The 27,313-nt window shown below is 35.3% G+C and overlaps 1 protein-coding gene across 1 annotated transcript in view; it reads right to left on the bottom strand.

The window, feature by feature from the left end:
• The window catches only part of LOC150098582 (signal transducing adapter molecule 2-like), a 233,058-nt gene that overhangs the window by 23,672 nt on the left and 182,073 nt on the right, over positions 1–27,313 (bottom strand). Inside the window, exons 12-13 of the mRNA XM_090404857.1 lie at positions 22,027–22,144; positions 3,203–3,314 (exon numbers count right to left, since the gene is read on the bottom strand). Coding sequence (XP_090260983.1) covers positions 3,203–3,314; positions 22,027–22,144 — 230 coding nt within the window. The remainder of the gene's footprint in view (positions 1–3,202; positions 3,315–22,026; positions 22,145–27,313) is intronic.

Raw genomic sequence — 27,313 nt, 5'->3', positions numbered from 1 at the left:
CTACTGAGAGATAATTACTTGAAGCAACATGTGATGTAAGGGACTGGGAATATGAGAACGTTGGATCTAGTCATAGGATCAGAAGAGGTATCTATAACCACGGTGGTCATATTGCTTCCAACGGGGAGAGGGAGTGATCATGTAGTCTTCACTTGCAAGGCTGCAAAACATGAAATTTCATCAAGAAGTGGGTATGCATGGAACTAAGGCAGGTGAATGACAAGTTTAGGAGGTAGCTTGAAGCAGTATCATGGTATAAAAACCTGCAGGAGAGAAAAATTAATAGTTATCTAGAGGAAGCAATACTATATACCAAAGATCTGAAGGATTAACCAGATAAGAGTTAGATGAATGAGTATTATCAAGCACTAGTTATAAAAACAACAAAGAGCAATAAACGGTACAAGGCAAGAAAGGTGATCATCATGGTAAAGAAGGCAAAATCAGATTATGAGAAGAAATTAGACCACCAAGCCAAAAGAAATTACAGAGTACTTTCATTATGTGGAAAGTAAGAGGAAGAATCATTCATTATCATAATCAATTGTTATCCATCCACTGCTGGATGGCAATCTCCTTCATATTTTTCCACATTTCTCTGTGTCTTGACCAGAAGTTCCAGTTGTTTCCCAGTGGATGATGTAGTTCATCTCTCCACCTTGTTGAACCTTCTCATACTTACCATTCTCTGCAAATTTTTGTCCAGTGGTTGTCTCCCTGTCTTACTATGTGTCCTGCCCATCTGTATTTTTTACTCTATCTATTCTTTTTATATCTAACATTGATCTTCCATGTTTCTCTGTGCATCTCCTAATTTATTTTCCAGTCTTCTTGTGATGCTCCATACAATGCATCGTACCGCCTATGGTATATGGAGTAGATATGATGCCTTGTTCATATGCTTTTTCTTTTAGACAGATCGGTATGTTTTCTTTAAAAATTTTATTATATTTTCCAAATTGTCTCCATCCTTGGTTTATTCTTTGTTTTATTTCATGATCCCAACTTCTATGTTAATTATTTGACCAAAATAGAATGTTGCGCATTATTTTAGTTTTATCAATATTTATGCTGAGACTAGATGTTACTTTCTGTACTTAATTCTTTAATTATTTCTTTTAGCTCTTCAGGTGTTTTAGAAAATAGTACAATGTCATATGCAAATCTTAACCTGCTTGGATATTGACTCTTTATTCTGATACCTTTTTTCCCCAATTTAGATTTTTAAATATTTCTTGTAGGCAAGCATTGAATATTATTGGCGATGTTGTATCTCCTTGTCTTATTCCTCTCATCATCATCATCATCATCAAATTCCTGCCATGTACCCTCAAGGGGTGTGATAGGATACGGGACAGGATATGATAGTACTACATGAAAAATTTACATCATTACTAACTTCCTATCTACAATTTTCCTCCAAATCAGTCTGTTACTTGTCAAGACTCCAACATTATCAGATCTTATATTTCTATCGTCTAAGGCACTTTGTATCATATCAATCTACCTATATCTTGGTCTTCCTCTGGGTCGTTTTCCTGTCAACTTGGCAGAGAACACTCGTTTTGCTAATCTTTCCTCTTATTCCTCTTCTATTTTAATTTTTGCTTTTAGATTATTTAATTATATATTACTTGTTGCATTCTGGTATATATGTTATATTAGTTGTATGTATAGTTTTTCAATACTTTGGTTATTTAGGGAATCTATTATGCTGTCTTCTTTCTATTGTATCAAATGCTTTTTCATAATCTATAAATGCCATACAAAGTGGTATATGGTATATTGAAGGTTTGTAGGTTGTAAAATTTGGTTGATAGGTGAAAAAGAGGGATATGAGGTAAACATTTAAGTTATTTAAAGGGTTTTAGGACTGAATGAGGGGGAAATGTTTTAGCACCTGGCTGGAGGAGATCAAACAAGTTATGTATGGAAGTTGAGTAAGTGTGTGTGTGGAACTAGATTTTTCACTTGGAGAATGGTGATGAATGGAATGGGTTGCCAGAGTCAGCTGTGAGTGCTCTGTCTGTTAATGTATTCAAGGAGAGGTATGATAGATATTGTGTAGATAGTTAGGATATCCTATGATGAATCTCCAAACTCCACAAAGGTGCCAATACAACAACAATAATAATAATAATCATCATCATCCAGGCCAGGATCCTCTCTCCTTCCAAGTGTCTGCATCCCCTGCTACTAATTTAGAACACAGTATTTTCAGAAAGACAGGCATGACATCCAAGGCATGTTTGTGCTAGTCATTTCTACCATTTCATCAGGTGGAAGAATGCCAGGCTACTACATAAAATCTCAACTTAAATGACGACACTGTTCTTGGGAGTGGCTCATGTTCTATAGAACCTAGTTAACTTCAAACTGACAGTATGATCCACACAACTTTTGGTACACCATCTTATTTTTCCATCAGCAATAAACAGCAAATATTACCACAAAGTGAGCCACTATCAACTCCAAACATATTACTGTTTTTGTTTCTAGGTCATTTCATTTTCAGTGTTCACTGCATGTGTATCTTTAAAGTGCATTTGATATTGCTAGCTTGAGCTGGTGAAACAATAGAGTGTAAATAATTTAGTTAGTACATTATTTTTATTCCAGTTTAACTTAACTTTTGGTTCCAAAAACTCCGACATAGTAGTTATATCACAAATTTAGCAATATGTTCAAACTTTCAGGATAACAGATGAAGGTAAGTTAAAAATACAAAGCATGATTTACAAGTTTTATTTCTAACAGGCAGACTGGATGTTTTAAGCATCATGTTTATACAGATGCTAAACATATTATTTCACATTGTAACCAAATATATTATGCTGTTTCTACAGTTAATATAATTTAGCATAGTTATACATCTCACACACGACTATACATCAGTGTTCCCTCTATGGTTCATGGCTGCATGCAAACTGAATTGTTGCTATGTAGCTGCTGTGGACTTGGTCATTTGTTTTTTACATGAAGCTATATAGATTATTATGTATATTACAAAAAACTATTAAAGTGCTGCACAGTCATCAAGGCATGTAAAATTTTTCTGTGCAGATCATTAGCAGGTCCATGCAGCTGTACAAAAAAAATTAGAATGAGAGGGAGCACTGTTGTACACTAACGAATCAGTCTTTTGAAAATGGTTACATGGACATAATAAATTTAGATAAAAAATTAACTTAAAAACAATTGCCTGTTATAGGAAATAGAGGCTGGACTTTGATAATGGTGTTGAGAATTTGATGTAGACAACTGTGGAGCTCCAGGCAGTGGAGGACCCATATTAGGATGGTTTGAAATTGCACCTAGTAAAAATTTAGTTATTATTAAAAAGTAAAGAAAAGAAATAGCATGTAATATAATAAACAAAAACATATACCCACTTATTTACAAAACGGAATAAATTTTAATTGATTTGTAACACACAACAAATTATCAACTCCAAATTACATAAATGTAAACAGTTCTGCTTATAGAAGAGAGCATTAGCTTATTAGCGTAATAAGAAAAACTGCTTAAGAATAAGAAACAAATGTTTATATATCCTACTGAAATGAGAGAAATATTGCAAACCAAAAAAGTGTGAACTGTTATTTTATTCTTCTTTCTAATAAACAAATATATTTTTTGTACTTTAACACATTCATTGATGAGCATTATTTTATATGCATTGCACATCTGGTGGAAACTCTGCAGATATGACTTCATCTATGATAAATTTTGTTCTTTTCAAGTTTCTTTAAATTTGGGAATAGTCAAATGGAGCCAGGTCTGGTGAATAAGGTGGGTGAGGCAGACACTGAAAGCCCAAGTTATATTGTCTGTTGGGTTTCATGAGCAGCTGCATTGTCCTGTAAAAGTAACATGCATCTACTCAGTTTACCACAGTGTTTTTCCTTCAGTACATTCTTTCAATGTCTTTAGGGCTGTTGAATAAATTACTGCTGTAACAGTTTCACCTTTTTTGAGGTATTTGGTAAGGATTATACCATCCATATCCTAAAAGACTCCAGACTGGGAGGAATTCCCAGAGGCAGAGCTATGTACCACCAAACGGGTCCGCAGGTTGCGGATAGGGGAAGTCTTCTATGGAGACTAGCTACCAATGCAGCACCAATACCAGCAAAGCATGGAGGTATATGTATACCCCTTATAAGAGCACTCCTTTAAATACTGCAGGGCTCCATGATGGTACTGGGACAATGGCAAGTCAGTGTCACCATTTCAAAAAGGCACTTACCCTGACAGCCGTCAGTAGAGCAGGACTGTCAGTACATCTTGGAGGCAGAGATACAGAGGAGTTGACAAGATAACCATGGGCACTGTGGTAGAGAAAGCAAGGGGAAACCACTCTACTATGATCCCAGGATAATCTTCAGGATGATAATGCAGACTTATAATAGAGGGGCAGCTGCCAGCCCAGCACATCAAGGCATTCTCTTTAAGCACAGAGAGGAAAAGTGGAAAGAGAAAAAGAGGGAACCCCCACCCCATCAGATGGATTGACCAAATATCAAGAATTATGGACTTAAACTAGAACAAGCGATAAGAGAAGCACAGGGGAGAAAGAAATGGTGAAGCATCATCAGCTAAGGTCATGAGTCCCGGACATGAGGAGATCAAAGAGAAAGATCCCAAAAGACAATTGCAAGAACCTTAGCTATTGACTTGTTTCATCACTATTTCATCCACAAAATTTGCACCTGATTTCTCAAAATGACCCAAATTCTATTGAGGTAACTGCACACGTTTTCTCTTTTGGTCAGCATTCACACATTTGGGGACCCACTTTGTTGAGAGCTTCTGCATATCCAGATGTTGGTGGATAATAACCCCAAATTGTTTCCTGGATATCCCCAGAGTCTTTGCAATGTTTTTGGCTTGTATTCATCTATCATCAAGGATCATGACATGCACTGCATCAATGTTTTCAAGGTATGATCGCTGTGGAAGGTCTTTCTGACCTGGGTATCTGTTGTCTCAGGATGCCCAGTTTTAAATTTAATCACCCATCTGGCAACTGTTTGATATGCTGAGGAACAGTCCCCTAAAGCTCACACACACACACAAAGTTTGGTGAATCTCAGTTACAGACTTTTCTTACAGCAAAAAAACTTTATGATGGCCAACACCTCTGCATCTTTGAATTTCTTCAAAACCTCTGACATGTCTTCTTATATATCCTAAAAGAAAAAGAACAAATTATTACAATTTGATGAAACATGGAAGTTAAAGGATTTTAAGATATGTTCTTTCTTGTAGTTGTATCAGTTGCTTTAATATCATTTTTGTTCTAGGTGTTTATCAGAACTTTTCAGCAGCCCCCACCTTGTATCTCTGATGACACCGATTCATTTATCTTTATTATAGTAAATCTATATGTAATAGATTTGACTACCAATGCTGAGTATGGTATTAACATATTTTGTGTAATTTTAATGTGTAAAGTAAGATTATCACCAACTGCTAAGCTGGATTCAAGCCAATAATACACTATAGATTTTTTCTTCTTCTTAATATTATTATACAGGTATCTTCATGGAGTCAGAAAACTCATCATGGGAGATCCATTATTCACACAATTCCTATCACATCTCCCTACATTCACTAATGAAGCACTCACAACTGCCAATGTTAACCCATTCCACATACTCATCACTCTATAAGAAGAAAATGTAGTCCTAAGACCCTTGCTAACTATGCTTTTACAAAATTTCCATGGGTGACCCCTTTGTTCTGTCACTCTTTCTGCCATGTAATGAAAAAGTCTTCAGTGTCAACCCTATAAAATCCCTTTAATAACTTATATGCTTCTATCTGCTAGTTTTGAAACCCACAGACCATCAATCTGCTCTCAGAGGGAGCATTCTAGAGATGTGTCAGAATCTTTGTCATTCGCCTCAGGATCCTCTCCACCAGTTTTTCATCCCCACAGAATCCACATGACAAAGTCCAGATGTGGCCTTATTAGAGCATTATATTGAAACAATAACTTCTCTATCCCTGCTTCTTTCTCAATGATTTAATAAACTGCTTTACTCTGAACCAATTCTTGGTATTATTTTATCTCTAAGTATACCTATGAAAGGGATAAGCTCTTAGTTGTTCTCGTAGTCTAGAAAAGTCAGAAGCACTGCAACAATGACTTGCTTCTATGAACTTCATTGGGAATTTGAAATGTACATTAATCATAACTACAAGTGAATGAATTAAATCATTTTAAGTGGCATATAAAATTTTTAGTACATATGATGGGTAATAAATAAAATCACAGATGGCACTGCAATACAGCTAAGATAGAAAAGCAACCAGAACCATGAAAAGGCAACTGGAATAGATGATATTTGGCCATGAATGCTTAAATGCTCACTACAGCACATAATTCATGAGAATACTGGAGTAGTTTCTGTGCTGCCCATCAATTTAAAAAAAAAAGTGGAGGAAATAAAACAATCTTAGAGTTATGGAAGAATTTACCTGCTGAGTGTTCCAGTTAAGACTTATGCAAGCATACCTGAAAAAGAAGCTAAGAAAAATTGTGGAAAGAGAAACCTGTAGAAAGAACAAGCTAGATTCAAGCCAAACAGGGACTGTCGAGACCAGATTTTTGTCAGAATTGATGATATATAGGAAACTGGCATGGTGAGAGAACATGTATGATATTATCAGAATTTTCCATCATCTGTATAAGATCACATTATCAAAGGAAAGTGGCATTAAATCTGATGTCAAAATGGGAGATATTAACTCATCAATACTGTATGCACATGTAATACTCCTAAATGAAGTGTATATCTTCAATATGTTAAATAATTGCTGCAACAAATTTGGTATGAAATTGAGTAATAAAAGGAAACTATGAAAACAGACAGAAATAAATTCAATAAGTGGGGGAAAAAAAACAACAACAACAGAAATTTGCATGAAACAAAAGAAAAAGAGAACAACTCACCTCAAACCATAGAACTACTGAAAAAGAGAAAAGAACTAAAGAAATCCCAAGGAAATTTTCTGGAATACAAAATTATCTGCAAGTTACTAATTTCAGATGACTACAAAGCTTTCGAGATACAAAAACTAAGAACAAGCAAAAAACCTGCAAAAATGGAAGAAAAAACATACTACCAAAAAAAGATAGAAATTGTGCAGAATTTCTATAATGATCTTTATACAACTAAATGCCAAGTCTCATAGACTTTCACATTCATTCTTTCTCTTGTTTGCAGTGATAAAATTCTTTGGATTGCCTTCAAGCTTACATGGTCAATTTCTTTTCATACTCCATTAAGCTTTCTGCACAATACTCTTTACTTTTTTCTCATTACAAAATTGTCAGCAGTGCATTGCAATCTTTTAAAAAGTGCTTAAATGAGACAGTATCTGAATGTATCCATAGTGTTTGAAGAATAAATAGGTTGGGAGTGAAATGGATGTGCAATCTTATTAAGTGAGAGATCCACAAGAAAAAAAATGATGTGGAAAGAATATCATGAAAATAAGAGTGAAAGGAGTTATGTAATATATAAAGCTCATCAAAGATCATCAGTTTCGACCTTTATCAAGGTCTCTTCAGTGGGAGATACTGAGATAGGAGTGATCATAGCTTGCTCAACCTTTGCAACGAGTTTCCCGGTGTTGTACCACCTTACCCCAGTCCTGAAGATACTTTCAGGTGCAAACTTTGTTTGCTCACACTTGGATAAAGAATTAAACTAAATTTATTATAGTCTAACCAAGTGAAAAATAAACTTTCAACATCTTTCTCTAAATCCAGAGTAATTTAATAAAAAGATGGCACACCATTTGGCAACTCCTATAGGTAGAGATGACCTTGCTAATGCTTCTGCCTAGTATCTCCACTTGGGCCTGGCTCCCACTGAAGAGACCTCAATAAAGGTCAAAACTAGTCTGGGTAGTAGCCCTTACCTTAATACATAACATTATACATATCTGCAAGGAGATGTGTTTTGCATTATGAGAGAAACTGAGATACGAGTGATGTTATCTTCCTCCACCTTTGCAACGAGTTGCACCACCTTACCCCCACTCCTGAAGATACTTTCAGGCTTTATCCAACACTTTATCCAAGTGCTGCATAAAGTTGGAGAAAGTTTGCTTCACACTTGGATAAAGGATTAAACTAAATTTATTATGGACTAAGTCATCCGATATCATTAGTAATACTCCTCCTCTCCTATCTCTTCTGTTATTCCTAAAAATAGTATATACATTACACACTCTATCCTAGTCACCATATCTGATCCGATAGCCGGGTTTCACTAATGCCAACAATCTTAGGCCACATATTATTCAATAAAGCAATGAATTCAACTACTTTGTTTCTGATGCTCCTGGCATTGGTGAACAGACATGATAAATTATCACCTAGTGTATTCTTAGATTAGATGGTAATTTATCTTAATTAGATTGAATAATTAGATATGCAATCTATTTGGCCGGGTCAAAGTGTCAAAGCTGTATAACTGAGAGGAGACCTCCACATAGCCTTTAAAGGAATGCGGAGAACCGACCAGGGCTTCTGACCTAATGTCCAATCCTCACCTTCTCGTAGTGCACTCTGTTGGGTATCTACTTGGATACTGAACGAACGAGGATGGGCTAGCAATTTGGGATTTAGCCGACCAAACTGTATTCTTATTGGTTAAACCAAAATAAAAAATGATGGTACGACATGACAAAATTTCATGCCGGCTGGGGCGTCGCCCGGTTAAACAAGGGCCCCGTTGTTTTCGCCAGGGAAACAGGGCGAACAGCGAAAAGTCAGCTACTGGAACAAATCTGAAAACAAACCCCAACTCAACATCACCAGAGTTAAAGATCGGTACTCTCAACATAAGAAGCATGAATGGCAAAGAAATGGAGCTAGCTGAGGAATTAGATAAGTACCAGATCAACATAATAAGAGTGACTGAAACAAAAAAGACAAAAACTGGTGAGATCTTTCTGAGCAATAAATACAAAATGTTATATTCAGGCAATGACAATCAAGGCAAAGAAGGAGTAGCCATAGTATTCAACACAAAATACAAGGCTAATCTTCTTGAATGTCAGGCAGTCTCAAGTAGAGTGATGTCGGCAAATATGAGAATGGGGAACTGGACAATGAGACTTATTTGTGCCTATGGTGCCACAGAAGGTTCTACTAAGGGAGAAGTGGAGGAATTTTTTGAGGATTTAGAAAAAGCAGCTGACACAATGAAAAAGGAAAAGTTGGTTCTTATTGGGGATCTAAATAGCAGAGTAGGAAATGATTGCGAGACATACAAAAATATTTTCGGAAAATTTGGAGAAAGGAGCAAAGCTAATAATAATGGCAAATATCTGTTGGATTTCTGCTCAGGACATGGACTGGTTATTACTAACACCATGTTCCAACATAAAAATGTGCACAAATTCACATGGAGAGAAGAGGCTAAGAATAACAAAAGTCTCATTGACTATGTTATTGTTGATAGTGATGTTTTCTCCCTGGTGCAGGACACCAGAGTATATAGAGGATTTGAAATTGGAAGTGATCACTATTTAGTCTTGAGCAGGATAAAATTGAATTTCATGTTGAAAAGAATAACATGTAAGAAAGTTTCAAAGCAAATAAAAGTTGAGCAGCTCTCAGATGTGAACTGTATACTAAAATACACAAAGATTATTGAAGAAAAAATGAAAGAGTTTGAGAACAGGAATCAAACCTAGGAGATTCAGTGGCAAACTCTGAAGAAAACATTGATTGATTCTGCCAGAGAGGCATGTGGTGAGGTTGTCTGCAAGGATAAAAAAAATCAGAACTCCCTGGTGGACACAGGAAGTTAAAGAGACAGTGAAGGAAAAGAAGAAAGCATATCAAAAGTTCCTGTCAAATAAGTCAGCTTGTGCTCTTAGATAATACAGAGACAAATGCAAGAATGCTAAACACTGTGTAAAACTAGCTAAACAAAAGTCATGGGAGGACTTGGGCAAGAATATAGAAAATAAATATCAAGGAGGCAAAATATTCTGGAGGTTGTTGAAGAAGCTTAGAAATGGAGGAAAGAGTGCTATAAAAGGAGTTAGAGACAATAAAGGTGACATGAAATCAGGAGAAAAAGATATCCTTGAAGTATGGAGTAATTACTTTGAAAAACTGCTAAATGAAACAAGCAGTGATGACAGCACAGTGGTAAAAAACACTAAAGAGGCATGCAGTCAGGAATACATATCCATACTTGAAGTAGAAAAAGCCATCAAAGGCTTGAAATGTGGAAATGCAGCAGGAGTAGATGATATTCGACCAGAAATGCTGAAGTATGGTGGTATAAGAGTCTTACTGTGGCTGCACTGCATAGTTCAGAAAGCCTGGACAGAGGGATGAATTCCAGATGATTGGAGTAGAGCTCTCATAGTACCCATATATAGAAAGGGAAATAAAACTGCATGTGAGAATTACAGAGGTATTTCCCTACTGAGTGTTCCTGGCAAGATCTATGCAAGTATACTTGAGAAACGGTTGAGAAGAATTATGGAAGAAAAGCTTGGTGAAGAACAAGCTGGATTTAGGCGAAATAGAGGCTGTCAGGATCAGATTTTCACTTTATGACAAATAGTCGAGAAAGCATGGGAATATAACACAGATCTGTATTTAAGTTTTGTCGATTTGGAAAAGGCATATGACAATGTGCCAAGAGAGAAGCTATTCAATACGATACAGTTATATGGTGTCAATGGGGCATTATATCAAGCAATACTTTGTCTTTATTTGAGTTGCAAGTCAGCAGTTAGAATTGAAGGAAGTACAGGAAGATGGTTTACTGTTAAATCTGTGTGTGAGACAAGGATGTACATTATCCCCTCTGTTATTCATTACACTGGCCAACAAAAAAAATTTTTTTCCCTGCTGATTATGATCTGACACTTGTTTTTTCCTAATTTGGGTGCGCTGATTTCAAATATCAAACCCATTTTTCTCTATCATGTCAGGTTTTCCCTCTATGGCATTTTCTTTTTGCTAATTTGTAAGTTTTTGATAGTTTTAAGCAGGCAGTACTATTTAGAGGATAAAAAAAATCGATTTTTTAATATTATTTTTTGAAAGTATGTACTTTTAAAAATCTGTTCCTAACTTTTTATCAAGAAATTCAAAAAATTCCAAAGATATAGCCTATTATTCAAAGTGGTGCGCAGATCAGAATCGGAGCACTCACCGCTCTCGCTTGTTAGTAAACGAATAAATGCGTAAGAACCTGCAACGGCACGTACTGGCATTTTGAATGCAAGAGAGGCCGATAACCGACCTAATACATTAGGTGATGAAAAGTAGGCGATGACAACTGCCTAAAAGAAACGAATGCTATATGCGTCATAGCGGACAAAGAACGATCGAAATCAGTTAATTGTTAATCGATCGTGAAAGTATGATGAGCGCTTATAACGTTTCAATACAGTCTCTGGTTTTTTTTGTCTTGTTAATTGCATGTTAGTTGGCAGTGAAGAAAATACATCATGTCCACTACTCGAAATTGTGTCAATAGTGTAGATTCCTTCTGCTACATTTGTGGCAGCTTTACTGTTCCCAGTCAAAGGACAAATATCACAAATAAAAACTACGGAAGATCGGTACCAAGGAAGATGGGATTCTCACATGATGGCCGACTACTGTAGGAGTATTCAAAGGGATTGCCAAAACAGAACACACAGCAGAAATTGCTACAAACAAAAATTTATTCCCTGAAACTCATGTGTAAGTAAAATTGTTATTTTTTTATAAATATTCTTGTAATTTTTAATGAATATTGTTAAGTAGTTATTTATCTAATTATCGGCCTCTCTCGCATTCAAAGTGCCAGTACGTGCCGTTACAGGTTCTTACACATTTATTTGTTTACTAACAAGCGAGAGCGGTGAGCGCTCCGATTCTGATCTGCGCACCGCTTTGAATAATAGGCTATATCTTTGGGAATTTCTCGAATTTCTTGATAAAAAGTTAGGGACAGATTTTTTAAAAGTACATACTTTCAGAAAATAATATTAAAAAAATCGATTTTTTTGATCCTCTAAATAGTACTGCCTGCTTAAAACTATCAAAAACTTACAAATTAGCAAAAAGAAAATGCCATAGAGGAAAAACCTGACGTGATAGAAAAAAATGGGTTTGATATTTGAAATCAGCGCACCCAAATTAGTAAAAAACAAGTCACATATAAAAGTCAGCAAAAATTGTGTTGGACTGTGTTATCTATATGGATTACATTATGAAGGAAAGTGGTATTAAACATATCAAAATTGGAGATGTTAATGTCAGCTCTTTGCTTTATGCAGATGATGTTATGCTTCTAAATAAATCTGCTACAAGTCTGCAAGATTCTCTGACTAAATTGAATAGCTGTTGTAATAGATATGGTATGAAGGTCAACAATAAAAATACAAAGACAATGAAAATAGGCAGAATCATTGAAAATGTCAACTGTGTTGTGAATGGAGAATCTGTGGAACAATTAAAACATTTCAGCTACTTAGGCACGAATTTTAGTGAAGATGGTAAATTAAATATAGAAATAGACAACAGAATCAGCAAAGCTGGTATGGCGGGTAGTCAATTGAATAAATTCATATGGAATAAGAGAGAAATTAGTTGGAACACTAAATTAGCTGTATACAAGACAGTGTTCAAACTAGTTTTAACTTATGGATCTGAGAGCTGGGTCAGAAGTAAAACACTTGACCAAAGACTAGAGACTGCAGATATGAGTCCTGAGAAAGATTATAGGCATGAACAGATGGCATCAATGGCGATATCAATTAAAAACGAGGATATCAGGAAAGAACTTGACATTGTCAATATCCAGGAATGCGTTAGCAGAGCTAATCTCAGGTGGTATGGTCACTTAAACAAAATGGGCGAAGAAAGATTACCAAAACAAGTGTTCTCTGCTAGGTTGGCAGCAAAACAAACCAGAGGAAGACCAAGATATAGGTGGATTGATACGGTACGAAGTGCCTTAGACGATAGAAATATAAGATCTGATAAGGTTGGAGTCTTGACAAGTAACAGACTGATTTGGAGGTAAATTGTAGATAGGAAGTTAGTAATGATGTAATTTTTTTCATGTAGTACTATCATATCCTGTACACCCCTTGAGGGTGCATGGCAGGAATTTGATGATGATCTATTTGGCCTTGTTGTAGAACTTTCTCTTTTCCCTCCCCTGGCATACTTAAAAGGTCTGAACCCAAAGCATATTTTTCCACCTCTTCGCCACATACGTAACCACGTTCGAAGATATCTTTATCGTGTTTACATACCGTAGCTGAACTTTCCTATATATTTTTTTCCCCTATTCCTCCCTTGATGATTTAATTTTCCTGACTCTCTGCATTAAGTCTCATACCAAGAAGTCATTTTTCCAGGCTCCTGATGTCAAATGAATTCAAGTGCAGACCATCCCACTTATACAAGTCTTTTCTGTCATCAAACTCACTCCACACATCTAAAAACTCACATCCATTTCTTCTACACAGCCTATGCATGAAATCATTTGCTATCATCGCCCTCCTTAATTTGGTATTATCATATCTGAGCAGCAAACCTACAATTTTTACTCTTTTGTTTCTTTCTCACTCCTTCTAACAGACCTTTCATATCTTCTCTCATACTATATTTGTTGCTACTTAATTATTAGTACCTACCAGAACTACCATTTCTTTTACTTTTTGTTTTTGTTTTTCAATTACGTTTGTCATATCTTTAATTTTCGCTCCTAGGAAACCAAAAGTAGTGACTCCCTCGGCAAGTGCGTATTTTAAGATTGAATCACCATACCATATCACCTCTTTTTTCTTAGATTTTAACTGACTTACCTTGTTATTAATATTATGATAACCAAGTTCAGTACTTTCCTGCTTGTTCTTGTTCTGATCCTTTTTCTTATCCGTCTAAGTTGAGTTAAAAGTTTTTCCACTTTTTCTAATTCTCTGGTCGATTTTCTAATAATTTCTTTTAATCGAGATATTCCTAATGTCAACTTATCCTCAGATAAATTATCATCATCACTGCAGAAGCAGGACAAATGCTCTCCTCAGTAGTAACTTCAGCTTTAGACACTGCACTGTTGTGATGAGTTTTCGCACAATTCTTAAGAGTAGTAAAAACTAATAATATTTCAGCAATTATGTTATAAAATGCCGTAGTATAATAATTACACTAAAAAACTACAATAATATACTAAAAATACTCCATTAAATCTAAGATCTTTCAGGAGCTTTCTAAAAGAATATCTTTTTACCAAATAGCCTTGAACCAAACTATATATATATATATATATATATCTGTACTTGAAGTAGAAACAGTATCAGAAACTTGAAACGTGGAAAGGTGGCTTGAGCAGATTATATTCGATCAGAAATGCTAAAATATGAAATTATAAAAGTTTCAAAGTGGCTACACTGCTTAATTTAGAAGGCCTGATCAGAGAGTCACGTTCCAGATGATTTGAGTAGAGCGCTCTTAGTATCCATCTATAAAAAGGGAATAAAACTGAATATGAGAATTACAGAGTAATTTCTCTGCTGAGTGTTTCTGGTAAGATTTATGCAAGTATTCTTGAGAAATGGCTAAGAAACATTGTGAAAGAGAAGCTTAGAGAAGAACAAGTTGGGGTTTAGGCTAAACAGAGGTTGTCAGGATCCGATTTTCACGTATCACAAGACAAATATTTGAGAAATCATGGGAATATAATAAGGATCTGTATTTAAGTTTTGTAGATCTGGAAAAGGTATATGGCAAAGTGAAAAGAGGAAAGCTGTTCAAAATGTTCAGTTATATGGTGTAAATGGAACCGTTTTCCTTCATAATGTGATTCATATAGATGATGCTAAATCTGAAATTATAAAAGTTTCAAAGTGGCTACACTGCATAATTAGGCACTAACATTAGGCAATTGAGATGAAGAAAGGCAACAGAAGTCGGGCCTAGAGTCCTAATGGACTAAATTGGCTAGTCATAGCCATTCAGCTGATGATCTTAGAATGTATGATTACCAAATGAATACCAAAGGAAATAATGTACTACCTTATTGCACACCTAACTTAACATCTAACCATCTTCCTATACCTCCTTCAATTCTAATTACTTACATTATGAAGCAAAGCAGTATTAAACCTGATATCAAAATTGGATATGTTAATCTCAGCTCTTTACTCTTTACATACGATGTTATACTTCTAAATAAATCTAGGCATGTTTGCAGGATTACTGACCAAATTGTATAAGTGCCGTAATAAATTTGGTATGAAAATCACCATTCAAAAGAGAAAGACAATGAAAATAGGCAGGAACATTGAAAACATTTCAGCTACTTAGGCACAATTTTTAGTGACGATGGCAAATTAAATTTGGAAATAGACATCAAAGGAGGCAGTCTAAATTTTTTGGGAATAAGAGAGATTATTCTTGTAGATAGGCTTATATGTGGGTTACTCATAACTATTAATTTTTCAGGAAATAACAATGTATACTAAAATTTTAATTATAAAAGATGTTAATTAATAATTTCCTATATTTCATCAATGTTACATTGCCATCATCAGGGATCACAAAAGACAATGATATGTGTACACAGGCACTAACATTAGGCAATTGAGGATGAAGAAAGACAACAGAAGTCGTGCCTAGAGTCCTAATGGGCTAAATTGGGTAGTCATAGACATTCAGCTGATGATCTTAGAATGTATGATCACCAAATTTGGGGTAGTATAATTACCAAATTTGGATACCTAATGTATATCCAAATTTGTAGAGGTTTGGAAAGTTTTTCAGGGCTGAAGCACATTCAAGGAATAGTCTTTCACATTTATATTTGCCTTCTTCCAGCATATCCTGTGGTGGGTGTCCAATGCATGGTCAGCAAGTCTTGAGTGGCTGTATTGGTGGAATTGAATGTTGCCCTCGTGTTCAGATATTCCAATATTGGCTGTCCTGAGTGTTTGGCTGTAGTAGGACAGTTTACAACTGCAAGGGACCTGGTATACTCCTGGTACGTCTAGGGGATGTGGCTGGTCTTTGGTGGAGCAGATAAGAGACGTCAATTTTTTATGTGGTCTGTAAGTGGTTGTAGGATCATATTTCCTTAGGATTTTTGTCAATTTTTCAGATGTGCCCTGCATACATGGAATGGTGATAGATTTTGAGTAATCAATGTTCTGAAGGGGAAGAGAGGTGTGTGTGTGGGGGGGAGAGTTGAAGTTACAGGTTTTATTTTGGGATTTTTGGGGGATTGTAGTCACTGGCTACGAATGTGTTAAGGATATGATCAAGTTCAATAGTTAGGGCAATGTTATCAGAACAAATTAATTATTTTGCTCTGTTATATAGGTTTTTATAATCCCATATTGTTGGGGGGGGGGGACTGCTGGTGAATGTATCGACTTGTATGTGTAAGTTTTGTGCAAACAGAGAATGCCATGGATCCATCAGGCTAGCATGATGTAATCATGGTGTCTAGTAATAAGAGACTGTTATTTTCCTTTTCCAAGATAAACTGGATCATGGGGTGTTGATTGTTTAGATGTGTTAGGAAATTATGGAATGTATCTAGGCCATGTGGCCAAATGGAGAACACATCATCCCCATAGCATAGCCGGACAGTGGATTTATGTGGTACAGAATTAAAGGCTTTTTCTTCAAAGGTCTCCATGAAAAAGTTGGCCAGTTGACTTCTGTTGCCTTTCTTCAGCCTTATTTTCCCAGTGTCAGTGCCTGCACATCATCATCATCAAATTCCTGCCATGTACCCTCAAGGGGTGTACAGGATATGATAGTACTACATGAAAAAAATTACATCATTACTAACTTCTTATCTACAATTTTTCTCCAAATCAGCCTGTTACTTGTCAAGACTCCCACATTATCAGATCTTATATTTCTATCATCTAATACACTTTGTACCGTATCAATCCACCTATATCTTGGTCTTCCTCTGGGTCGTTTTGTTGCCAACCTAGCAGAGACACTTGTTTTGCTAATCTTTCTTCGCCCATTTTGTTTAAGTGACCATACCACCTGAGATTAGCTCTGCTAACGCATTCCTGGATGCTAAAATATCAAGTTCTTTCCTAATATCCTCGTTTTTAATATGATATTGCCATTGATGCTATCTGTTCACGCCTATAATCTTTCTTAGGACTCTCATAGCTGCAGTCCCTAGTCTTTGGTCAAGTGTTTTACTTCTGACCCAGCTCTCAGATCCATAAGTTAAAACTGGTTTGAACACTGTCTTGTATATAGCTAATTTAGCGTTCCGACTAATTTCTCTCTTATTCCATATGAATTTATTCAATTGACTCCCCAACATACCAGCTTTGCTGATTCTGTTGTCGATTTCTATATTTAATTTACCATCTTCACTAAAAATCGTGCCTAAGTAGCAAGTAGCTGAAATGTTTTACTTGTTCCACAGGTTCTCCATTCACAACACAGTTAACATTTTCAACGATTCTGCCTATTTTCATTGTCTTGTATCTTTTTATTGCTGACCTTCATACCATAACTATTAAAACAGTTATTCAATTTAGTAAGAGAATCTTGCAGACTTGTAGTGGATTTATTTAGAAGTATAACATCATCCGCATAGAGCAAAGAGCTGACATTAACATCTTCAATTTTGATATCATGTTTAATACCACTTTCCTTCATAATGTGATCCATATAGATAATGAATAACAGAGGGGATAATGTACATCCTTGTCTCACACCAGATTTAATATTAAACCATCTTCCTGTATTTTCTTCAATTCTAACTGCTGACTTACAACTCAAATAAAGACTAAGTATTGCTTGATATAATGCCCCATTGACACTATATAACTGTAGCGTATTGAATAGCTTCTCTCTTGGCACCTTGTCATATGCCTTTTCCAGATTGACAAAGCTTAAATACAGATCTTTGTTATATTCCCATGCTTTCTCAGCTATTCGTCATAAAGTGAAGATCCGATCCTGACAGCCTCTATTTGGCCTGAATCCAGCTTGTTCTTCACCAAGCTTTTCTTCCACAATTCTTCTCAACCGTTTCTCAAGTAACGGTTGAGAAGTATCCAGAAACACTCAGTAGGGAAATATCTCTGTTTTATTTCCCCTTTTCATATATGGGTTCTATGAGAGCTCTACTCCAATCATTGGGAATTTGTCCCTCTGTCCACGCCTTCTGAACTATGCAGTGCAACCACTGTAAGACTTTTATACCTCCATACTTGAGCATTTCTGGTCGAATATCGTCTACTCCTGCCTTTCCACACTTCAAGCCTTTGATGGCTTTTTCTACTTCAAGTATGGATATATATTCCTGACTGTATGCCTGTTGAGTGTTTTTTTACCACTGTGCTATCACTGCTTGTTTCATTTAGCAATTTCTCGAAGTAATTACTCCATACTTCAAGGATATCTTTTTCTTCCGTTTTCATATCACCTTTATCATCTCTAATTCCTTTTACAGCATCTTTCCTCCATTCCTAAGCTTCTTCAACAACCTCCAGAATATTTTGCCACTTTCTTGATATTTATTTTCTATATTCTTGCCAAAGTCCTTCCCATGACTTTTGTTTAGCTAGTTTTACACAGTGTTTAGCATTCTTGCATTTGTCTCTGTATTCTCTCAGAGCACAAGCTGACTTATTTGCCAGGAACTTTTGATATGCTTTCTTCTTTTCCTTCACTGCCAATTTAACTTCCTGTGTCCACCAAGGAGTTCTAATTTTTTTATCCTTGCAGACAACTTCACCACATGCCTCTCTAGCTGAATCAATCAGGGCTTTCTTCAAGGCTTGCCACTAAATCTCCAAGGTTTGGTTTCTGTTTCTCAAACTCTTTCATTTTTTCTTCAATAATCTTTGTGTATTTTCTTCTACAGTTCACATCTGAGAGCTGCTCAACTTTTATTTGCTTTGAAACTTTCTTAAATGTTCTTCTTTTCAATATGAAATTCAATTTTATCCTGCTCAAGACTAAATAGTGATCACTTCCAATTTCAAATCCTCTGTACACTCTGGTGTCCTGCACCAGGGAGAAAACATCACTGTCAACAATAACATAGTCAATGAGACTTTTCTTATTCCTAGCCTCTTCTTTCCATGTGAATTTGCGCACATTTTTATGTTATAACATGGTGTTAGTAATAACCAGTCCCTGTCCTGAGCAGAAATCAACAGGTATTTGCCATTATTATTAGCTTTGCTCTTTTCTCCAAATTTTCCCAAAATATTTTTGTATGTCTCACAATCATTTCCTACTCTGCTATTTAGATCCCCAACAGGGACCAACTTTTTCTATTTCATTGTATCAGTTGCTTTTTCTAAAGCATCACAAAATTCCTCTACTTCTACCTTAGTAAAACCTTCTATGGGAACATAGGCACAAATAAGTATCATTGTCCAGTTCCCTATTCTCATATTTGCCCACATTACTCTACTTGAGACTGACTGCCATTCAAGAAGAATAGCCTTGTATTTTTGTGTTGAATACTATGGCTACTCCTTCTTTGTCATTGCCTGAATATAACATTTTGTATTTATTGCTCAGAAAGATCTCACCAGTTTTTGTCTTTTTGTTTCAGTCACCCCTATTATGTTGATCTGGTACTTATCTAATTCCTCAGCTAGCATCATTTCTTTGCCATTCAGGCTTCTTATGTTGATAGTATCGATCTTTAACTCTGGTGATGTTGAGTTGGGGTGTGTTTTCAGATTTGTATATAAAAAATGATAAATAATAAAATAAAAAATGATGGTGCCTATACATAATCATTGTTTTTTGTTATCCTTGATGATGGCAATGTAACACTACTGAAAAATAGGACATTTATTATTATTATTAAATTACATAATTAAAATTTTAGCATACATTGTTATTTCCTGAAAAATTAACAGTTAAGAGAGAGAGATTTTTGACTAATCTCTAAACTAGCTGTTTACAGGACAGTGTTCGAACCAATTATAACTTATGCATTTGATAGGTGTGTTAGAAATAAAACTCTTCAATGACTGGAGACCACAGATATGAGTCTTGAGAAAGATTAGGGGACTAAACAGATGGCAGTATCATGTTAAAAGCAAAGATATTAGGAAAGAACTTGCCATTGTTAGCATTCAGGAATCTCAGGTGGTATGGAAACTGAAACAGAATTGGAGAGGTAAGATTAGCTAAACAAGTGTTTGCCAGGATGGCAGGAAAATGACCCAGAGGAAGACCCAAAATGCAGGTGGATCAATACAGTAAAAAGTGCCTTAGAAGACAGAAATATAAAATCTGATAATATTGGAAAATTGTTGATAGGAAGTTAGCAATGATGTAATGTTTTATGTAGTACTATCATAAGATCCTGTACATCCACTGAGGGTGTATGTCAGGAATTTGATGATGATGATGAAATTAATAAAGCTACAGTCACGTACAGAATTCAATTAGATACCACTGCTCTGACCATGAATTCTTCACTGTCAAGCGTAGATATTATATTAACATCTTTATTATATTATAATAAACCTTCTTAACTTTTGACTCGGCAATTAATATGAATACCAAAACTTCATCCTTTCAAACTATAAAACTCCATTTTTAAACCATCCATACTCATGTTTTTGACTAATCTCTCTCTCTTAACTATTAATTTTTCAGGAAATAACGTATACTAAAATATTAATTATAAAAGACTTTAATAATTATGATGTATGTAAAATATTCTTGATTTCTCTCTCTTGCCATAAACTTTCCTAAGAATTACAGAGGAATCTTTGTCTAAAAGCCAAAGAAGGGAGCCTACCTAACTAATTCTCCATATGTTTTATCAACCAAAAGCTATCTATCTTCGCATAAATTATCTACTTTCAATTTGTCATCTTCAGTCCTGTATTACATATACACACTGTTTATACTTAGTACATTGTACTATTTCAGACTTTTTATTATTTGCAGGATTTGCTTTAATTCAACTTTTCTAAGCAGTGACTGAAAATAAACCAGATGTTACCTTCACCCCATTCTTTGCATTTCATAAGATCAGCATAACTCTGCTTTTGACAATTATCCTATGCAAATTCTAATTATTCTAAATTCTTCCATTTTTGTCTTTCCTACCCACACCAATAATATAAAAATCGTACACTAATAGTAACATAAATAGAAAGTACTTTAATGAACTGCTTACAATGCAAATCATGGTGGTAGTTATTGGGGTAGGAAAAAGAAAGACTGGTCTCCAGAACAAAGATTCTCATTTTATCCAACCTAACCAACCAAAGTACCAAATAATGTTCTTATAGGTTTCAAACATTTCAATGAAAATCACTCTATTTACATGACCTGATCACCCATAAATGTGTCGAACATTACCACATTAGAATTAGTTTTAATTGCTGTACCATAAGGAGAATATAATATATATTATACTCAACTATGTCTGGTATAATATGTGACTGCTAACAAACAAAAGATATCTGGAAGCACCTTCTAATTATGAAGGTGTAAATTTGCTTGCACCTAGAAATTTACTCACTAGAAATTAATTGCATTATTAAGAGAAGTATAACCATATTATCACACTTATAAGTTTATTGATGAAACTATAAATGTCATTATGGAAAATGAAAGTCCTGATAAGATGCCATTTCTCAATATTTTTCATGCTGTTGATTCTAATCTGTGCTACTACAAAACTTAGTTTGCATTCAATGGGGGGAAAACTTACCCATTCTCTAAAAAAAAAGCTGATAATAATGTCAAAACTAGCGAATCTTTATAAGACAAGACCAAAGCAATTTGTGGAAAGGGTGTTATCTACACAGTGCAAGAAAGTTGGTTCAAGGCTAGAATTTCAGTTTTGTTTTAAAGTTAAACCTCTTTTAATCTAAAATACAGAAAAGGATCCTTTGTTAAAGTTAAACATTCTCTCTCTCTTTTTAGTGGTATTAAATTTTAGTAACCTACAAAAGTATTGAAAGATGTGTTAAAGGTTACACTGTATTTTATAAAAATATTACCTGCAGGTGGTTGAGGAGGAAAGGGCTGTTGCAAATCATTCCCTTGAGGATAAGAAGTTGGAGGAATTCCTTGTGGTGGAGGTATAAATGAATTTTGAGGAAGAGGCCCATTAAATACCTAAAAGAAGCAATAACATAACTACAATAATATTTCAAAAACAATTCATATATTACATTTGAAATATGTGAGAATGAGCTTGAGCAATAATTACTGTTTGAATCAGTAAAGTTTATGGTAGAAAATAGTAGTGGTAAATATTAAGGCATTATTTTGGATGTAATACAAATACATAAAAAAGCACCCCCACACACACACATACGATATTTATAGTAAAATTGGGAGAATTGCCCATACTATTTGATTCAATAGATTTGGAATTAAATTTTATCTAGTATGTGTAGATTCTTTATCAGGCACAGGCTTATTTCTCTTGGGAATCCTCCTCCATACACAATGTATGTGTTTATGGCGGCAAAACAATGCAGCCAAAAATACATACAAATGCAGACAAAACTTATCTGGTCAAAGCTTAAGTTCATGGGTTTAACATATTCCTGATGGAACACTCATGTGATGATACATCACATTTTTTCTGCATTGCCTTTTTGCAAAATTTCTAATTATTTACAGGAAGATTGTTTTTATTTTTTTCAGAAAAATTTTCATGGAAACAGTGTCTTTAAATTATATCAAAGATGCACTTTTACTGCATATTTGTCCTACCATCTATATATTTCTTAAAAAAACTGAGCTATATGTCAAATGATGCTTTCTTTTTTCCTAACTGCATACTATCATCATCAAATTCCTGATATGTACTCTTGGGTGGGAGGGGGGGGGGGTGTACAGGATAATTATGATAGTATTACATGAAAAAGTTCCACATTAGTAACTTACAAGCAACAATTTTCCTCTAAATTTATCTGTCATCTGTCAAGACTCAAACATTATCAGATCTTATATTTCTGTCTTCTAAGGCACTTTTTATTGTATCAATCCATCTACATCTTGGTCTTCCTCTGGGTCTTTTTCCTGCCAACGTATCAAAGAACACTTGTTTTTCTAATCCCATTTTGTTTAACTGAGTGACCACCATACCACCTGAGATTAACTCTACTAACAGATTCTTGAATGCTAACAATGCAAGTTATTTCTAATATTCTCATTTTTAATGTCATACTGCCATTGATGCCATCTGTTCACTCCACTAATCTTTCTTAGAACCTTCATATCTAAGGTCTTGAGTCTTTGATCAAGTGTTTTATTTCTAACTCAGATGTGAGGTGTGACCAGAGAAGATCATCTGAAAAATGGCTATGTGAGGGTAATAGTGAAAATTACAAACTTAGGAGCAAAGATATAGGAGGCAAGGATCAGAAGGTTTGGTCATGTGACGAGGAGAGAGGACGAATATGTGGAAAGAAAGGTCATGCAGATGGATGTGAAGGGGGGGGTGCAGGTAGCCAAAGGGGAGAGAGAGAGAGGGGTGGGAGGGAGGGAGGGAGCTGGTAAAGGAGGACTTGAGGATGAAGAACTTGAATATGGTTACAGCACAAGACAGGAGGTTGTGGAGGAGACTCACCATAAACAGTGACCCTATTTAAGTGGAACAAGCTGCAGAAGAAGAGTTCTCAAATCAGTAATATAAAATTGGTTTTGAACACTGTCTTATATACAGCTAATTTAGTGTTTTGGGTAATTTCTCTGCTATTCCATATAAATTTATTCAGTTGACTTCCTAACATACCAGCTTTGTTGATTCTGTTGCTTATTTCCATATATAATTTACCATCTTCACTAAAAATCATGCCTAAGTAGCTGAAATGTTTTACTTGTTCTATAGTCCATTCACAATGCAGTTGATATTTCAATATTTCTGGCTATTTTCATTGTCTTTGTCTTTTTAATGCTCACCTTCATATCATATCTATTAGAACAGTTATTCACTTTAGTCAGGGAATCTTGCAGACTTGTAGCAGATTTATTTAGAAGTATAAAATCATCAGCATAATGCAAAGAGCTGAGATTAACATCTCCAATTTTGATATGTTTAATACCACTTTCCTTCATAATGTGATCCATATAGATAATGAATAACAGATGGGATAACGTACATCCTTGTTTGACACCAGATTTAACATTAAACCACCTTCCTTCAATTCTAACTGCTGACATACAACTCAAATAAAGACTAAGTATTGCTTGATGTAATGCCCCATTGACACCATATAACTATCATGTTTCAAATAGCTTCTCTCTTGGCACCTTGTCATATGCCTTTTCCAGATCTACAAAACTTATATAACAAATACAGATCTTTGTTATATTCCCATGATTTGTCAACTATCTGTCGTAAAGTGAAAATCTGATCCTGACAGCTTCTATCTGGCCTGAATCCAGCTTGTTCTTCACCAAACTTCTCTTCCACAATTCTTCTTAACCGTTTTTCAAATATACTTGAATATATCTTACCAGGAACACTCAGCAGAAAAATACTTCTGCAATTCTCATATTCAGTTTTATTTCCCTTTTTACATATGGGTACTATGAGAGCTCTACTCCAATCACCTGGAATTCATCCCTCTGTCCAGGCCTTTTGAACTATGCAGTGCAGCCACTGTAAGACTTTTATACCTCCAAACTTGAGCATTTCTTGTCGAATATCATCTAATCCTGCTGCCTTTCCACATTTCAGGCTTTTGATGGGTTTTTCTACCACCTGTGCTATCATCACTGCTTGTTTCATTTAGCAATTTTTCAAAGTAATTACTCCATACTTCAGGGATATCTTTTTCTCCTGTTTTCATGTCACCTTTATGATCTCTAATTCCTTTTACATCACTCTTTCCTTCATTTCTGAGCTTCTTCAACAATCTTCAGAATATCTTGCCATCTTCTTAATATGTATTTTCTATGTTCTTACCAAAGTACTCCCATGAATTTTGTTTAGCTAGTTTTCCACAGTGTTTAGTTTTCTTACACTTGTCTCTGTATTCTCTAAGAGCACAAGCTTATTTGACTGACTTATTTGCCAGGAACTTTTGATATGCTTTCTTCTTTTCTTTCACTGCCTCTTTAACTTCCTGTGTCCACCTTGGAGTTCTGATTTTTCTATCCTTAGAGACAACCTCACCACACGCCTCTCTGTCTGAATCAATCAGGGTTTTCTTCAGGGCTTGCCACTGAACCTCCAAGGTTTGGTTCCTGTTCTCAAACTCTTTCATTTTTTCTTCAATAATGTTTGTGTATTTTAGTCTACAGTTCACACTGACAGCTGCTCAACTTTTATTTGCTTTGAAACTTTCTTACATATTCTTCTTTTCAAGAAATTCAATTTTATCCTGCTCAAGATTAAATGGTGATCACTTCCAATTTCAAATCCTCTGTACACTCTGGTATCTTGCACTAGGGAGAAAACATCACTATCAACAATAACACAGTCAATGAAACTCTTATTATTCCTTGCCTCTTTTCTCCGTGTGAATTTGTACACATTTTTATGTTGGAACATTGTGTTAGTAATAACCAGCCCATGTATTTGACATTATTATTAGCTTTGCTGTTTTCTCCAAATTTTCCCAATATATTTTTGTATGTCTGACAATCATTTCCTACTCTGCTATTTAGATCCCCAACTTTTCCTTTTTCATTGTGTCAGTTGCTTTCTCTAAAGATTCAAAAAATTCCTCCACTTCTACCTTAGTAGAACCTTCTGTGGGACTATAGGCACAAATGTCTCATTATCCAGTTCCCTATTCTCATATTTGTCCACATCACTCTACTTGAGACTGCCTGCCATTCAAGAAGATTCGCCTCATATTTAGTGTTGAATACTATGGCTACTGTTACGTCGTTGTTTTCTTAAATATTTTACCTCTGTTGTTCTCCTTGTGCCTACTGAGATCTGGCTTCTAAACTGACTTTCTGGCGTCGTTTCTCTCTTCGAGCTCTGACGAAATTTATTTGTTAATGCTGTGCCAGTCAGAACTGGATAGAAATTCTTATCAGAAGAAACTTTCCCAGAATTCAAGTAATACCTTATATAGATTAAGTAGCAAGGTAGATTGAGTTCTCAGTACAGTCATGGCCTTGACAATCTTAAATTCCCCTTTTTTTTCCTCTAAACATAGGTTCGATACTTTCGTGAGTGGTAAAATTCAATCTCTTACACACACAAACTCAGGTATACATGGGAAAACACATTTATTATTTATCTAAGAACATTACAATTTAAACAACACATATAATCAAGCAAATCAAGGTTAATACTAAAATACAAGTAAAGCAGGGTAATAATAATAAAACAGACAGGCTATTCAAACACATTCATGAGAATCTTATGTTCATCTATATCACAAACGTGGATGTTGGTATTAAACTTGGTCCATACAACTTATGAATGTAGACTACCAGTCCAATTCGATTAACATAACACAGGCAACTGTCTCAAATCTCTCTCTCTGTCCATTTTATACCTTCGTCACCAATAGATAACACATAAAAAAGAAGATTTGTACATTACCACCTGGTTAGATGATTTCTCGATCCTTCCGTCTGTTCTTTGTTATAGGTTGTCCCTCTGTGCGATGGATTGCCTCGTCCCGAATTCGCTACTTGTTTCTTCTGGGCATACAAACTTTTCACGTCACCACATCTAACACGATTTACCTTCAAAGGAATCCTTTGCTGCTTTCTCATCAGTTAGATCCACACCGATGGTCTAAAACTCGAACACTGCCATCATCTCGTGCTATATTTTCTTTGATTCGCGTCGCTCAGCAACAGGTAACATGCTGCCATCTTCACACATCTTGTCGGGTATCAGGCATACTGATCCACTCGGGAATTTTGAGCAGGAGACCCACGGGGAGGGCACACGCAACCGTGGAACACCACAGGAACCAGCAGAAAACGTAAAAGGAAGCAAAAAAAGGAAGTTCCTCTCAACGATGTGAATCCGTTTTAAACCCCATTATAGCACCCTCTTTCCGCAATTCAAACTTGTATACAACGTTCTCCCATTTGCGATCAAATGAACTTTCGTTCAAATTTGAACCTTTGAACTTTCGTTCACACGATGATACATGACTTTATACATGGCATATTTTAACATTGATGTTTTTGACAAATTAAGATTCCATCTATTTTAGACAATAACCTTAAACATAGTACAATTTAATATTTGTTTCCTCCTTCAATTTCATTTTAATTTAAGATTCAACCTCTTCTTTTATATTTTAATTCCTTTTTTAGCAAAGTTAATATCTGCATCTTTACATATTATGT

This window comes from Typopeltis vanoorti, chromosome 15, assembly GCF_054136105.1.
Source record: "Typopeltis vanoorti isolate ZY-2024b chromosome 15, IOZ_Tvanoo_1.0, whole genome shotgun sequence".
In the NCBI taxonomy this organism is placed as follows: Eukaryota; Metazoa; Arthropoda; class Arachnida; order Uropygi; family Thelyphonidae; genus Typopeltis; species Typopeltis vanoorti.
The sequence above is the reverse complement of the archived record's forward strand: the minus strand, read 5'-3'. Positions and strand labels throughout refer to the sequence as shown.